This window comes from Grammomys surdaster, unplaced genomic scaffold (assembly GCF_004785775.1).
Source record: "Grammomys surdaster isolate TR1022 unplaced genomic scaffold, NIH_TR_1.0 242, whole genome shotgun sequence".
Classification (NCBI taxonomy): Eukaryota; Metazoa; Chordata; class Mammalia; order Rodentia; family Muridae; genus Grammomys; species Grammomys surdaster.
The window spans coordinates 6,232,882-6,247,817 of record NW_021604687.1 but is presented as its reverse complement, the minus strand read 5'-3'; the positions used below and the strand labels follow the sequence as shown (position 1 = coordinate 6,247,817).

At 44.8% G+C, this 14,936-nt stretch overlaps 2 protein-coding genes across 6 annotated transcripts in view; one reads left to right on the top strand and one right to left on the bottom strand.

Annotated features, from left to right (window-relative positions):
- Kmt2c (lysine methyltransferase 2C) overlaps positions 1 to 3,467 on the top strand; it is a 207,847-nt gene extending 204,380 nt beyond the window's left edge. For 3 of the 5 annotated variants that reach the window (XM_028774730.1, XM_028774729.1, XM_028774731.1), the window contains exon 60: positions 1,497 to 1,589. In XM_028774730.1, coding sequence (XP_028630563.1) covers positions 1,497 to 1,589 — 93 coding nt within the window. Of the gene's footprint in view, positions 1 to 1,496 lie in introns of all 5 variants that reach the window. The other 2 variants (XM_028774733.1, XM_028774728.1) reach the window with 1 other exon arrangement.
- A 4,472-nt stretch (positions 3,468 to 7,939) lies between these two features.
- Galnt11 (polypeptide N-acetylgalactosaminyltransferase 11) overlaps positions 7,940 to 14,936 on the bottom strand; it is a 32,548-nt gene continuing 25,551 nt past the window's right edge. The window contains exons 8-12 of the mRNA XM_028774695.1: positions 14,308 to 14,460; positions 11,713 to 11,931; positions 10,458 to 10,562; positions 8,751 to 8,888; positions 7,940 to 8,606 (exon numbers count right to left, since the gene is read on the bottom strand). Coding sequence (XP_028630528.1) covers positions 8,475 to 8,606; positions 8,751 to 8,888; positions 10,458 to 10,562; positions 11,713 to 11,931; positions 14,308 to 14,460 — 747 coding nt within the window. The 3' untranslated portion in view covers positions 7,940 to 8,474. The remainder of the gene's footprint in view (positions 8,607 to 8,750; positions 8,889 to 10,457; positions 10,563 to 11,712; positions 11,932 to 14,307; positions 14,461 to 14,936) is intronic.

Sequence of the window (14,936 nt, the reverse complement as noted above, 5' to 3'; positions counted from 1 at the left end):
CTGACTCCTCATATAATGTGTGTGGTTTTGTTTTGTCTTTAAAGTGTTTTATGTAGGATGAGACATTTGTTTCTTAGTATCTCACAGACATGACTTTAGCTCTTAACCTACGATTAGTATCCCTAATCGTCCTATTTACATGTCCCACCTCTGGCTTTCACACATGGGATCAGCACCTTGAATTTTGTGCTCTGAATCTGGAATTAGCGTCCAATGCAGAGCTCTTGGGAAGACTGCGGTGTCAGGAAGCCTGCATGTGTTCACTTGGTGAAGCCCCAGTCTTCTGTAGGCAGAGTGTGAGATCACATTCATTGACTTGGTCTTTGTAGAACTTGCCTTTAACAGTAGGAACATACTCCTGTGACTAGGCCTGCAGAGCAGCCTAGTGACGCCTGTCTGTGTCATCTTGTACACACCCTCTAGTGTTGCTCATCCTGGTACGCAGCAGACACCTACGAGAAGGCAGTGCCTTCTTTTCCCAGTGCAGCTGCTCCACTACAGGTGCCATCTTTTCCTTCCTATGCAGCCTTCCAGATAGTGGCTGATGTTTGAGGTGTGTGACCTAAGAGATTGACTGTGTCTCCCGTCCCTTGGCTTTATGGGGTCTCAGGGTCAAGGGGACTGGGTGTAAAGCTTAGTTGGTGGGAGTCATGCTGCTTTCCAGCTACCTAGTAGGTTGGCCTGGAATCTGAGTAAGGATTCTATAGCCATTGGATGTTGATCCAAAACAGCTTTTTCTCAAAGGGGAACACTAGCTTACCCTGAGCCATGAGTGGCCATGGTTGAAAACCACTCAGGATACCCTGAACTCCATCGTGTTCCACTGAGGAAACGACGGGATTGACTTTTGCCGTCACAGGACTAAAGCATGTCCTCAGTCCGTGCATTAACTGGTGAGACATGATGCTGTGTAAAGGTAGGGTTGGGATTGGCGGAGGTAACATTAACATTGTAAACTCTTTATAGTCACAAAGACATTAGGCCAGGTACGGATGTTGGTAGTAAACACAGTGACAGGGATCTGGACATAGTCTAGTCATTTTTATGACAGGTTTGCAATGTTCCATCTCTCCATGGTGACAAATTCCAGTTAGCTATAGGACCTTTGAGTAGAGCTTCTTTAGAGGCAAAGGAGGAGGAGAAAGCTATGACGTTGCCGAGGGCCAGTCCATCTCTGCCCGAGACAGGGAGCAGTCTACATCTGTGGTTTGAGTGAGTGTTGGTCCTCATCTCACCCAGAGTGGTGGGGAGGACACTAGGAGGAGTCAGAGACTCAGCACATCCAGATCGTTGGCTCACAAAACTACTTCCTGTTAAAATATGGCACCTCTAGCTCCACTTCCCTCTGGGATAACCCTCTTCCCCAAGGCTCCATGGGACCTAAACAAACCTAGTCTTGCTTTGGCTTGTGTCTGATTTGCTTGCTGGTTTTGAAATACAAGAGAGATAGAATGGGGTAACTGCCCTGTCTCACACTGTCTCTTTGCCATGGGCAGCTCTGCTATGATTATAAGTTTGACTTTGAAGATGACCAGCACAAGATTCCATGTCACTGTGGAGCGGTGAACTGCCGGAAGTGGATGAATTGAATGCATTCCTTGCTATCTCACCGGGTGGCTCGTCCCTAGGAAGAGGCGACTCAACACTTCATTGGATTTTGCAGACAGAAAGATATTTTTGTTTTCTGACTTTCTGAGAAACAGCTTCTGGGAGCTCTGATTCCTCAGCCCTTGTCTGAAGGACGCACAGCACAGAGGAGCCAGCTAGGCTGCCTGGCTGTGCACTGAGGTCAGGCAGAGTCACAGAATGGTCCAGCACTTTTTTTTTTCTTTTTTTCCTTTCTTCTTTCCTTCCTTGTTTCCTTGTGGGTGGGTTTTGTTTTGTTTTTGTTTTGTTAGTCTCACTAAGGAGAAACTTTTACTGGGGCAAAGAGCCGGTGGCTGCCCTGCCCCAGGGTGGGGGCCTTCCTATGAATGTAAGACTGAAATCACCAGCGAAGGGGGCTGTCCAGAGTGCTGGCCATGCCTTACTGACAGGGGCAGGCCCTCAGTTTAACTAAAGTGGACACCACTGATCAAGGAATGTACTGAGATGACTTCCTTAGGGATAGAGCTAAGGGATAATAACTTGCACTAAATACATTTGAATACTTGATTCCATGAGTCAGTTTATTGTAGTTTTTGATTTCTGTAAAATAAGAGAAACTTTTTGTATTTATTATTGAATAAGTGAATGAAGCTATTTTTAAATAAAAGTTAGAAGAAAGCCAAGCTGCTGCTGTTACCTGCAGAACTAACAAAACCCTGTTACTTTGTACAAATATGTAAATATTTTGAGAAAAACAGTATAAAAATAGTTATTGACCAAATGCTACCAGGCTCTGCAGCAGCTCGGGTGCTTATAACCGTGGTAGGGATGTTACAATATAATTTTGTGTTATTAAATATGCCATTATAATTATGTAATAACCAAAATTTTGCCCCAGGATGCCTGGGCTTTTTGGAAACTGTCTCTTAGTGCTTGTTTTCTACACCTAACTTCTGACAGCAGCGCGTGTGCTACAACTACACCTTTTATAGCTGTTGGTGATAAAACCGATGTTTCATATTATATTGTTGCATCCCTACTTCTTCAGTCAGGTTTTTTTGTGCTTACAATTTGTGATAACTGTGAATAACGGCTTAAACACAAACCCAAATGGAGGCTGAATTTTTTCTTCAGCAAAAGTAGTTTTGATTAGAACTTTGTTTTCAACCTCACAGAATCATGTAAACATAGAGTCGTGTAGCAGGGACCTAACCCAACTCCTTAGCCTTCTATTTAACATAAAATTTGAAAAAGGAAAAAAAAAAGGAGAGAGAGATGGAGAGAGCGAGAGGTGTGATTATGCTCCCAGCTGCAGGACTCTGGCAATAGGGTTTTTCGAAGATGTAATTTTAAAATGTGTTTGTATGAACTTGTTTGTTTACATTTCTTTAATAAAAACACACTGTTTTGTGTTTGCTTGTAGAAACTTAATCAGCATTTGAACCAGGTTAGCTTTTTATTTTGTACTTAAAATTCTGGTACTGACACTTCACAGGCTAAGTATAAAATGAAGTTTTTGTGTGCACAATTGGAGTGGACTGTGAGCTGTGGGTACATCCAGTGACTCAGCTCTCAGCTTGTAATGTATATGGCATGATGTATTTTTATCTTACAGAATAAATCAATTGTATATATTTTTCTCTTGATAAATAGCTGTATGAAATTTGTTCCTTGAATATTTTTCTTCTCTTGTACAATACTCTGACATCCTACCAGTATTTGTCCTCCCGAGTTTGGTTGTTTTCTGTTCTGTATAATAGTATCTAATGTTGGCAAAAATTGAATTTTTTGAAGTATACAGAGTGTTATGGGTTTTGGAATTTGTGGACACAGATTTAGAAGATCACCATTTACAAATAAAATATTTTACATCTATAGAATGTGCACTGTATTCTCTGTGGGCTGTGGTCATGTTTGGAGTTTGATTCTGCTTGGTATCTTGCAGAATTGCTAGTCTGGATGTTTGGATGTAAATTCAGCCATGTTCCCTGGCTGTGGGGTTCCCTCCCTCAGTCAAATATGGAAGAGAACTTGTGTTGGGTGCAGCACAGCAGATCAAAGATCCTTCCTCGTGTTTATTTGCTTGTTTCAAGCCTGTTCTTGTTTCTGCTCATTGGTTTGTGTCTGAGATGAAGTCTCATTATGCTCCCCAAGTTCAAGCAGCTGTCTCTCCTTCTCTTCTGTCTCCTGAGAAGCCAGGACAACAGGTGTGTGCTGCTGCTGCTGCTGCTGCTGCTGCTGCCAGGCCACCCAGGCGGGGTTTGGTTTTGTTTCATTTTCCCTCCTTCAAGCTACTTTTCAGTTTTCCTCTTGTGTGGTAGAGGTCTGTCAGACTGAATGGACATAACATTTACCTTAATATAGCTGCTAAGATGCAGGCATTGGGACACACACCTTGAATCCCATGTGAAGCAGGGGGATTGTGAGTTTAAGGCTCTCCTGGGCTACATAAATATAAACAAGATCCTCTCTCAGGAATGAAGGACGCTATTAAGAAACAAAATTCCTTTAATCCCAGCACTTGGGAGGCAGAGGCAGGTGGATCTCTCATTTCAAGGCCAGCCTGGATTACAGAGTAAGTTCCCAGGGCAACCAACAGCTATACAGAGAAACCTTGTCTCCAAAAACAAACAAACAAACAAAAACAGAAAAAAAAAAAACAGAAAATGGCAGAAGCCCCTTCTTTCCCTAATCTGGAGGGTTCAGAGCTCCTGCCTCCAAACACACACTGACCATCAGATGCTGAGGGAAGGAAACACCTTTCCTCAACGCTGGCTCCGCACTGCCTATCCAGCACAGAAAGGGAAAGAAAGCCTCACCCATCAGACTAATCACTTAAATACTATCCCGGGGGCAGTGACAGTGTGGGAGCTGATGTGTCCAGAAGACTCTTACAGTGCCAGCATCTGTCCACCAGGCAGCACTGGTGTCCTCCATGGCCACTTGTGTTCCAGCTTTGAGCCCTCACAGTGACTCCCAAGCATGAAAACAAGAGAAGCCAGCCCTAAGACCACAGCTCCATGCCGGCCCAGGCTGGTCAACTGCATCAGCTACATGTAATTGTTTGGCTGCACACTTGGCACCTTGTACTGAATATGAAGGTCTCTACTGGAAAAATCAGGTTAGTTTCACTTTGGTTCACTTTTTAAGTTCCTTATCCTAAGTGAGTGTTGTCCACTGTTCCTTTAAATGTGTCTCTAACTCTTGCTTTCCTGGGATGAACGAAGGATACCAGACAGGTACCAAGCGGAATGATTCCCTCACCAAGTGCGCAAACTGGCATCGCTTGCTTCCTTCTGACACCCCAGCCTGCCATCGTCTGGGGAGCCTTGCACCATGGTGAAGTGTCACCTTTCACTCCTAAAAGTGCCTTGGGATTTCCCTTATGAGATGGAACCCGGCCTCTGAGCACTTCATCTTGTTCTCTGGTCTATTGCCAGCCCTGTCTGCTGTCCCGTCTTGATTCAGCTTGTCCGTAGTGTGCACGCAGGTCTTACCAGACCTGTACACATGTCTGCATCTCCTTGTGCAGCATTCTTGGGTTGATTTTTAAAGTTTTTTTCTGAATAACAGAGTTTTAAGTTTTGAAAACTATTTTCTAGAGAATTCTTCAAACTCTGCTTAATGCTAGCCACAAAAATATAATAAGTATCCTGCTTCCTTTTCCTCAATGGAACCTTTCCCAGCAGTCTTTTGGGAGGTATGCCCAGCTTCAGTCACAAAATCCTGAGCCATCCAGCACTCACCACCACCACCACCACCTCTCCCTAGCTCTCCTTCTGAACAAATCACTCAATATGGTGACCATTTCCCAAACACTGCTTCTAAGATTGATGCACAGGAGGCTAGCAGTGTACCTCACACCCAGTGTCCCTATGGAGGCCACATCCACAACTCATTTTCCTCAAAGCCACCTTACCCATCTGCCCCTAGGGTCTGGGCTGAATTTTGTATGATAAGGGTCTCACCTTGTCTCTTAGTGTCCCCAATACCCTGTGTCTGAAGAGAGCTGCTCCCTGGACCCATGTGTAGGAGGCATGGGCCTACTCTGGTGTTACTTGGGAGGTAGTTTAAAAAAAAAAAAAAAGATTTGGTGCCACTGGAAGGTCTCCTAGTCAGTGGGACTGTGCTTGAGGGAAGCTATGGGGGCCCAATTGCCTCGATGTTCTAGACACAGTTGAATGGTTTAGCTGTGATATGCTTCTGCCTCACCTCCGGTGAAGTTAACTTCCTGTTAAGTTTTTCCTTTGATGTGCTACTGTCTCTTATCCTGTCACATGCTTATTTACTGGGTGCTTTGGTTCCTGTGAGTATTGGTGGGGAGGCCTAAGCCATACTATGTAGCCTTCCTTTGTCACAGTCTCTCCAATTCACACCAGGTCTGTTTCTTGTTAATGTATGTAGAGTGGCATCTGAGTGGTTCGATTGCACTTCATCTGCGCACCTTTTCGTAAGATGAACTGTATATACAAAACTGGGGACTGAACTGTTAACTTTCAAATACTGTATACACACAGAATCCTGGTCTTAAGCTTTTTCACCTTCTCATTCTGTCTTACACAGGTACTTAATTCTAATGAACTCCCATTGTGTTACTATTTTTCAATGTTTGGCAAATCATTGTCTACTCTGAAGTCATGACAGTCCTCTTCATTTTCTTCCTTTTTTTCATTTTAGCTTTTATGTTCAGATCTGTCTTGATTAATCGAGTTCAGTCTTGAAATGAGTTCAAGTTCAGTGGAGGATGAAGGGAATTAAGGTCCAGTTTTGTTCAGATGATACCAGTTCTTCCAGACTTGGAATCAGGGAGCTGGCTCAGCAGGCAAGGTGCCTGGCATTGGTGTGCAGGTGATTCCCTGAGCAGGTACCACATCAGGCCACAGCTGGGTGAAATCCCAGGAAGAACAAGCCCATCTTACAATAATGTGTTGGTTATTTCAAGTAGTGTATTAAATATTGGTTGGGGGGTTGTTTTGGTTTGGTGGTGGAGGGGGAGGTTGGAGTAACCTGTTTGTGGTTTTATATATTGTCTCATTCTACAGTCCTAGCTAGCCTGAAAACTTACTATGTAGACAAGATGGCGGTGAACTCGAGATCTTCTGGCCTCTGCTCCCACCCGCCTCCCAGTGCTGGGATTCAAGGTGAATACCACCATGCTGCCTGAACTGAATACTTCACTTGAAAATGACAAATGGTTGGCTGGGTGTGCATTTCTGTTTTGTTGGATTTGAAACATAATGGAATTTCAGCACTGTGACCAGGGACAGTTTGTGGAAGTATTTTTGAAGACTTCCTATTTTTCTCCATAGTTTGTCACATTCTGCAGATGAAGGCACTTTTCTTGCTTCATTTCTCAAGTCCATGCCTGACTTCTAGCTGGACTGCCCTGGCTAGGGTCCTAAGCAAAAGGCTCCTGAGTTGAGAGAGAACACAGGAATTCTGCCTTTTGTACAAAACTTCCACATTGAGGTTATCTATAAATGTCCTTTCTTAGGCTGAGGACTTTTCCTTCCACTTCTAGCTCCCCCTCCTCCCTACCAACACTGTTATGTAGACTAAACTTTAAATCGTGAGAAGTAATGGTTGGCCCCTTGTACAACAAATAATTTAGTTGCCAGGATTCTGCACAGATGAACATGCTGAGATGTATACCTTTGTAAGTTGGCGGCTGGTGAATCATCTGTCCCACTGGTGCTCAGGAAGTGTTACAGCAAAAAAGCCTGGACTGCGCACACAGGAGTCGATGCTGTCATCTGGTGAGGAACCTGTGTACCTTGTCACTTTTCAGGGGATCCAGAAACGTGGACCCACATTCTTCAGAGGGTTTCATGAAGCCCTTTGATGGACAGATCCTGGATGCTGTTCTTTCCGGCTGAGAGGCTTGGTGACAGGACAGAGTTCCATGTGGCTCTCTTCCCGTTGGTCTCCATTCTCCAGGCAGCTCTCTCTAGTTTCCTCCATATCCTGCTCTTGCATTCCCATCCAATCTAATGTTCTAAAGGAACCCACTCCTGTATTCAGTAACACGACACTCAGTGTGGTCACTGCTGTTGCTGGGTTTAAATCCACTTCTCCCTTTGCTTCCCAGATGTACTAGCTGACCTTTGAAGTCTACAACAGGGAGAGTTTTCTCTAAAATCCTTCTGCTTAGTAGTTTTAAAAGAGAGTTTCACAGGTAAAATGATGTATCCAAATTCACTGAGGTCAAGCTAAGGAATTGCCACTTCCTGAAGTTTGCAACTGCTGTCTAGCTTAACAGGCTGTCAGCCATCCTCCAGTCTTTCCTGTTACATTCCCAAGTCATTCAGACCACAGGCTGGCCCCAAAGCAAGACAGATGGAAGAGGCAAACATCCTAGTTAAATGATCAAAAAGATCCTTTATTTAATGTAGACAGACTATTAAGTCATCAAAATAATTTATAATAGTTAAATGCCTCTTAAATATACATGGTATCTTCTGAAGCTCAAAGTAATATGCACTCAACCAAGTTTTTAAAATCTATTTGGAACATTAGACATGATAGAAATAGAAAAAAATCTCTTATGAAGTCCTCTATGAAAGGAAATTGTGACAAGTTCCTGATTAGACAGAAACCATTCCATCTCCAAGGGAGAATACGAGAAACATAAATATCAATAGAAATGCCTACTTCCTGGGCTTATACTATGTAGACCCAACTCTTTAGAATTATTTTCTGTTTTCCCTGGATGAATCCCGTAACAGCAGCTCAGAAATAACCCAAATTCCAGTGAAGCTCCTGAGATGGTCACCCTCCACCAAGGTTCTTGCCTTTTGTGGTCAGCAACATCCTTCATAAAGCACCTTGACTTATGGCAGCCCTGATAAAACCAGGTGAGTTATGTTGCCTCCAGCCGGGGCCCACCTTTAACCTTCTAGGCGCCACTGCTGAGAGGAGGAGCCATCGCAGATCGCCATGCCAACGTAGCCCTTCTGATCCATCAGGTCCACAACTCTCAGGCACTGCCCAACGGACACTTGGTACAGCCGATTGTTTTTCTGAAAAAAGGCAAGAAAAAGGACTTATTTATTTAAAAACAAACATTCTTGCAGCATGCAGGGAAGACGCAGCAGCATCAGGACTAGATAAGCCCAGGTTCCTGTCCCCCTACAAGGAACCTTGTTCATAAGCAAGCTCCTCACCCCAAAGGTCCACTGCTGGGATCCTCCGGACCCATGGCACTTCATGAGTCGGGGTGGATCTGATGAGCGAGTTTCCGACATGTCAAGGCAAAGGAGGTTGTTTAAAATCAATTCATGTTCTTCATTATAAATCCAGACCTAGTAAAGAAGCAAAAAAAATACTTTAAAAAACAAGTGCTGCTTTAGGTACTGGAGTGAAGGCCTGGATAAGGCTTTCATGTGTTCCATGTGGTCTCCACAAGCAGACACACTGCTCCCAGCACCACCCCAACCATCTCCAACAGTCAACTGGGAGGTGAGGGAGGCCTTCTTGTGTCTCTGGGTCACTGCAGAGTGTCCTTGAAGGGGATTGTGGGTCTGCACTCCTCTCCCTTCCACTCTTGAACGGCCAGTAAAGCAGCTTCCCCTGCCATTTGCTCCCACCACCACTGCCTTTGCTGTGACCTCAATCATGACATCACATGAGTGGACGTCAACCACGATCAGAGCTCTCCAAAACAGAGGCCAAAAACCAAAGCCGATCCTTTCTCTTCTCAGCCAACTTAACACAGGGTTATCCCAAAGGAGCCCAGGCAGTGCACGCTGAGTTAACTTCACCTAAGTGATCACATCATTGTAATTCTCTTAAGTCACAGACCTGTAAAACTCCAAAGAGCTCCAGGAGGTGAGCGAGAACATGTAAAGCTGATTATTTACCACAGTCCTCATCTGCTGAAAAAGGATGTACAGAAGCTGTTCCAGCCCAACTCTTCTGTCGAGTAGCAATGTCTAAGATGATGGATTTCACCTGGGTCACCTGGAACCAAGGTTTCCCATGGCTATGAGTGCAAATGATCCTGGTTTCAGGCTCCAGCCTCAAACAGGGTAAGTACTTTTCAGTGAGGCACTCTCCAGCAGGTGCTAGAAAACCCAATCGTGCTTCTGGCCCTGCACTGGCCACTTGAAACCAGTACAACCAAGGACCTGCACTGTTTAAAGTATCAGTGTAAGTCTGCATGCTCACAACAAAGTCCATTTAAAACCATTTAACTTGTGCCTGTGAGAGGGCTCAGTGGGGAAAGGTGCCTGCTGCCAAGACGGATGACCTCAGTTCCAATCCTGTCCCGACATGATCCAAGAACTGACTGCTACGATTTGTCCTCTGACCTCCATGTGTGTACACTCATGTAAGCTTTTCTTAAGCAGTATATTTAGAAATGTCTAGGTATACATTCTATTTCTCAAAAGGCCAAGTGTTTTTTCTATTCCTATATGATACCAATGCTAACGCTAAAATGGAACAGCCATCACAGGCCAGTCCCGACAGAGCCTCCAGTCTCAATCAGTTAGGTTATGCTGTCAGCCTGAATAGTAACAAACCAAAATAAATTATCTGCTTACACTTTAATATTGAAAAGACAAACTAACTGAAACTAAGTGGATGAAATGAACCAGAATTCTGTTGTGGTGTCTCCTAATGAGCCATAAAACTGGTCAGGAAGCTGACTCTGCTTCATCTGCTGAGGAGTAAGGTTTGAAGAAGACTCGCACTCCCCATGCCACACTCAAAACACAGCAATCGAAACAACTGACAAGCAGTGAACATGGGCAGAGACACAGAAGACAACGCAGTCATTGCCAATGATCTCTAAAGTTCATTTGCAACCTAAAACTCCAGCAAAGTGCTCCCTTCCCCAGGGTGACTATGCACTAGGAGGTGTAACCCACCTGAGTTGGGTCTCCGTAGTCACAGGCCTTAAGCAGCACCAGGCCTCCTTTCTGGCTGGAGCGGCCCTGGGCCACCAGGCATTTGTTGGTCTGCAAGTGGTAGAGCTGCAAAAGAAGACAGTAGTGACTCTCATGCAGACACCTCGGTGCTTGGGGGATGTGCATAGAGTGGGAAGCGCTGTCCACGGTTCCAGGAATGCACCCACAAGCTAAGAGGAAGATGAAATAAAGGTGACTTGGGCCTGTCATTCAAGCAGTCATGGAGCTGAGGCAGGAGATCATAAATATGTGGACAGCCTGGGCTAAAGAACAAAACCCTATGCATATGCTGATCTAGAAAGATTATGCTGGAAGGGTTATCAACTATATGGGCACAAGGTATCTGTCTTTACTTAAGAACAACCAGTGAACACCTAGATAGTTGTCTGGGGCTTTATAAACGAGGAGAAAAGTACTAGGCTCAATTCTCCTGAAATACAAAAGTTAGAGGGAGATAAGAACAGCAGTTTTCGGCTGTGTGTGTGTGGTGTCTGCACAGGTGTGGGTGGGCACACCTTTGTGTATGCATGCTCGTGCCAGATTTCCCACTGAGGTGCAGGGTTTCCCAGACCCAGAGCTCATCAGCTGGGTTTGTTCCAAGGATCCTGTCTCTGCCTTCCAAGCACTGGAATTGTAAGTGGGCCACCACACCTACCGAGTGTCCACATGGATTCTAAGGATGCAAGACTCCGATCCCCACAATGGGCTGCAAAGTGCTTTATCAACTGAGCCATCTCCCCAGCCTCCAGAAGGCTAGTTTTAGAAATTACTTGGAACAATGTAACTTCAGGGCAGACCCCTAAACCTTAAGTGTGACTGAAAAAGGTCCAGTGTGCCTTCTGCTAACCTCAGGAGTGCAGTGTGTTGATATGAAATCTTACTGCATGTTACACCGATTAACTGTCACCTTCAATCTGTCTGAAGTTGGTTCCAAGAGCTGAGTCTGAACTGGAGCAGCTGCTGCATTCCTGCTCATCCCGTGAGGAGTCCTTTCACACTGCCTATGTCCCTGTGTGTCTCTGCTCTTGGAACATAACATAACCTACAAAGGTCCCAGTCCCTCCAAGGCAGCAAACACATTTAAGATTTCTAAGCTTTTCTACTTGAGTAGAGAGAAGTCCCCCGAAGAGAACAGTTTAATTTCTATTATCACAGGCCCCCAAAAACACCTTCCTGCTCTGCCCTCCCCGTGAAACCCCCAGGACTGGCACCTCACCCTTCCACGAAGCAGGACTCTGGGGCGCTTGGGTCCTCTGTTGATGAAAACAGGCTGCTGAGGTTTGGCATTCGGGCCAGGTATCTGCATCTCGGGGTAAATATTATCCAAATACCATTTGAATGATTGACAGCCCAATTTCTTCCTCAATTCAACACGCTCACTGATATTCCCAAAGCTTTTGGTCTTCAAATCAGGTCTTAAGGAAAAATACTGCTCCTAAGTTTAAAAAAGAATGAAATTTGCTGGAAATACATATTCTGTGAGGAAAACAGAGTCCTGGGTTTTCTTAATGTCAAAAACTGTATGGTTAGTGACAGGAATGTCACTAACCATAACATAAACTCAATAAGACAAATTGGAAAAAAACTCTTAAGTCAGCAGACTATGTATCAGATGAGTGACTGTCAACTCTAGCTTCTAATCTATTCTCAACATGAGCTGGTCCAGGATTCTTAGTTACGGATACTGACCTTGTTAAAATTAAAACTGAGCCAGGCATGGCTACACACACCTTTAATCTCAGCACTAGAAAGGCAGAGGTAGGCAGATAGATCCCTGTGACCTGAAAACCAGCCTGGTTTCCTTAGGGAGCTGCAGGCCAGTCTAGACTCTCAAAGACATCACCACTAACAAAAACAAACAACAAAAAGACCTCAACATAGTTTTAATTTCTTACTTAACAGAAACTGATTCTCAATACAGAAGCGTGTAGTTTTTATTAGGTGGTTCATATGTGTATTTACCCTGTTGCTGTGTGTTGTTTTAATCAGAAAACTTCATTATGATGGTGAGGGCTACACACCTTGGTACGTATGTGGCAGTCAGTACAATTCTATGGGGCTGGCTCTCTCTACAGTTAGGTAGAACTCAGGACTTGCACAGCGAGCATTTTGTCCACTGTTTAAAAATACAATCTCATGAAGAAGGTGGCTGAAACCAAGGGATATTTTTAAATTCCTATTACAAGTAATTGTAGTTATTCTTGTATTAAATATTTAATACAGTAACAGTTATTCGTAGTTTTTTTGAGACAGTACAAACATGCAGCTCAGACTGGCTTCTAACTGATAGTCCTGCCTCAGCCTTCCCTGTGTATCCCTGGCTGACCTAAAATTCACTATGTAGACAAGGTGACCTTAACATCATCTGTCTCTGCTGGGATTAGAGGTGTGGGCTACCAAGTTCTGATGACTTTTTTTTTTCCCAATCTTTATTACTAGAGAGTTGAATTTTATCATTTACAAGCCTTGGGTCGATTTGAAAAGAGATTGCTGAGTGTCACAAGCAAGAGCTCCTGGAGAACAGCACAGCTGAGCAGTCTACTCACACTACTGCACGCAGCAAGCAGCCTTCACATGACTGCCTGGGAAAATCCGTGTCAGTGGAAAAGAAGCCATCGATGACCTGACACTGGGAATGTGGCTGAGCCCCGGACATCGATCATGGACCCAGAGACAGAGCTCTCAAGGTCCCCATGCTCAAGACCACGTAACAAAAGCCTTCTACTCTCCATTTTGGCAACTTCCATGACAAGGGAATGACACCAATACACAAGGAGCTGAGTTCCACAGAGCTCTAGGTTAGGAGAGGGAGGAGGCAAACAGCCTTCGCATGCCTGGAGCCCTGCCTCTGTTCCCAGCTCCCTCCTCGGCACTTCAAGGCCTGGGCATACGCTGCCACTTACATTACCTTATAGGGCTGCAGGTTACATTCCCTTAGTCAGCTCTGTTTCCAAGCCAGAGCTCAGGGACTTAGCCAGGTACATTGTGCATGTATGGAGTTTGAGACCAATGACAGCAGCAACTGCACACAAATAATCACAGCAGCCTTTTCATAACATTAACATGCAAATCCCAGCACTAAAGACACAGAGGCATGCGAATCTCTGTGAGCTTGAGGCTAGCCTGGTCTACAGAGTAAGTTTCAGGACAACCAAGGCTCCACAGAGAAACTCTATCTTCCTATCTTGAAAAAACAGAGAGAGACAGAGACAGAGAGAGAGAGAGAGAGAGAGAGAGAGAGAGAGAGAGAGAGAGAGAGAGGGAGGGAGGGAGGGAAATATAAATGAATGAACATGTAAACAACCCAAATACCCATCAAATGATGGACAGAGTGTCCCTAAGCACTAGGACGTAGTGAAGTGCCAAGAACAGCTGCAACACAGGCTACTCTCAAAACAAATGCGCAGTGAAAGCCGCGGAAGGGTACAAATGTGTGATAGCTCTAGTAAAGACTGTGGGGCCAGGAGACAGGTAAGCCACTGTCTAGCACTTGTAGACAGAGGAGACACCTAAAGGGTACAGTGTTTCTTCCTGATGTGGCAATCACACATGATAAAGAGGCTGCAGAGAAAACAAAGCTGTGGAAGGCAGTGTAGACACGGGGAAGCAGTGCTGAGTGACCAGTGAGATCAGCACAGACAGAGCTGCTTCTGATGCTGTAATGTCACACTGAGGGAAGAGTGGGAACCAGAACTGAGTGTACCCTGGTGAGAAGCCCAGAGAGGAACAACACAGCATTGCAGGTCATCCAAGGAGACGCAGGCAAGAGAGGCAGGAAGGCACCACCAAAGCAATGGCCAGACACACTCACCTTGTACTCATCCAGCCAGACATGTGCCAGTCTCAAGGAGTTATGTGTCATGGTGTCCTGGCCTTCAGGAGAGCCATACGGTCGCCTTTTACGGAAAATGTGTCCTACTCTTGAACAAGGGATGATGAAGAGCTTGCCACCACACATCCAGATCTAGCCGGAAGCAAACAGGATGGCCGTCAGACTGAAGCAGCACACATCTTCCTGAGTGACCCTTTATGAATGGTGGCTATGCAGCCTACAGATGCGTCTTACTAGACATACTCAGAAGAACGTGAGGGTGTTCAAAAATTAGGTCCTTCTGAAATTAAAAATCCCACCAATTGTGTTATCATCTGTGGTTGCCTTAATGGCTTGCTCTTAAGGACTTAAGGACAAGGAACACTTCTTAGCCGGTCTTCTGTTTCCATGTACTTTCTTATAACTTACACTCTGTTTCTAAGAAAATTTGTTTTTCTTATGTATTTATGTGTTGTCCCTGCATATGCATACATGTGTGCATGTGTGTGGGCACATATGAATATACAAATGCACAGGCACATACATGAGACTGAACACTGAGGCCTGAGGTTACTACTGGGAATCTTGGGATGGAGAGGTAGCTCGGCGGCTAAAGCACTGGCTTCAGA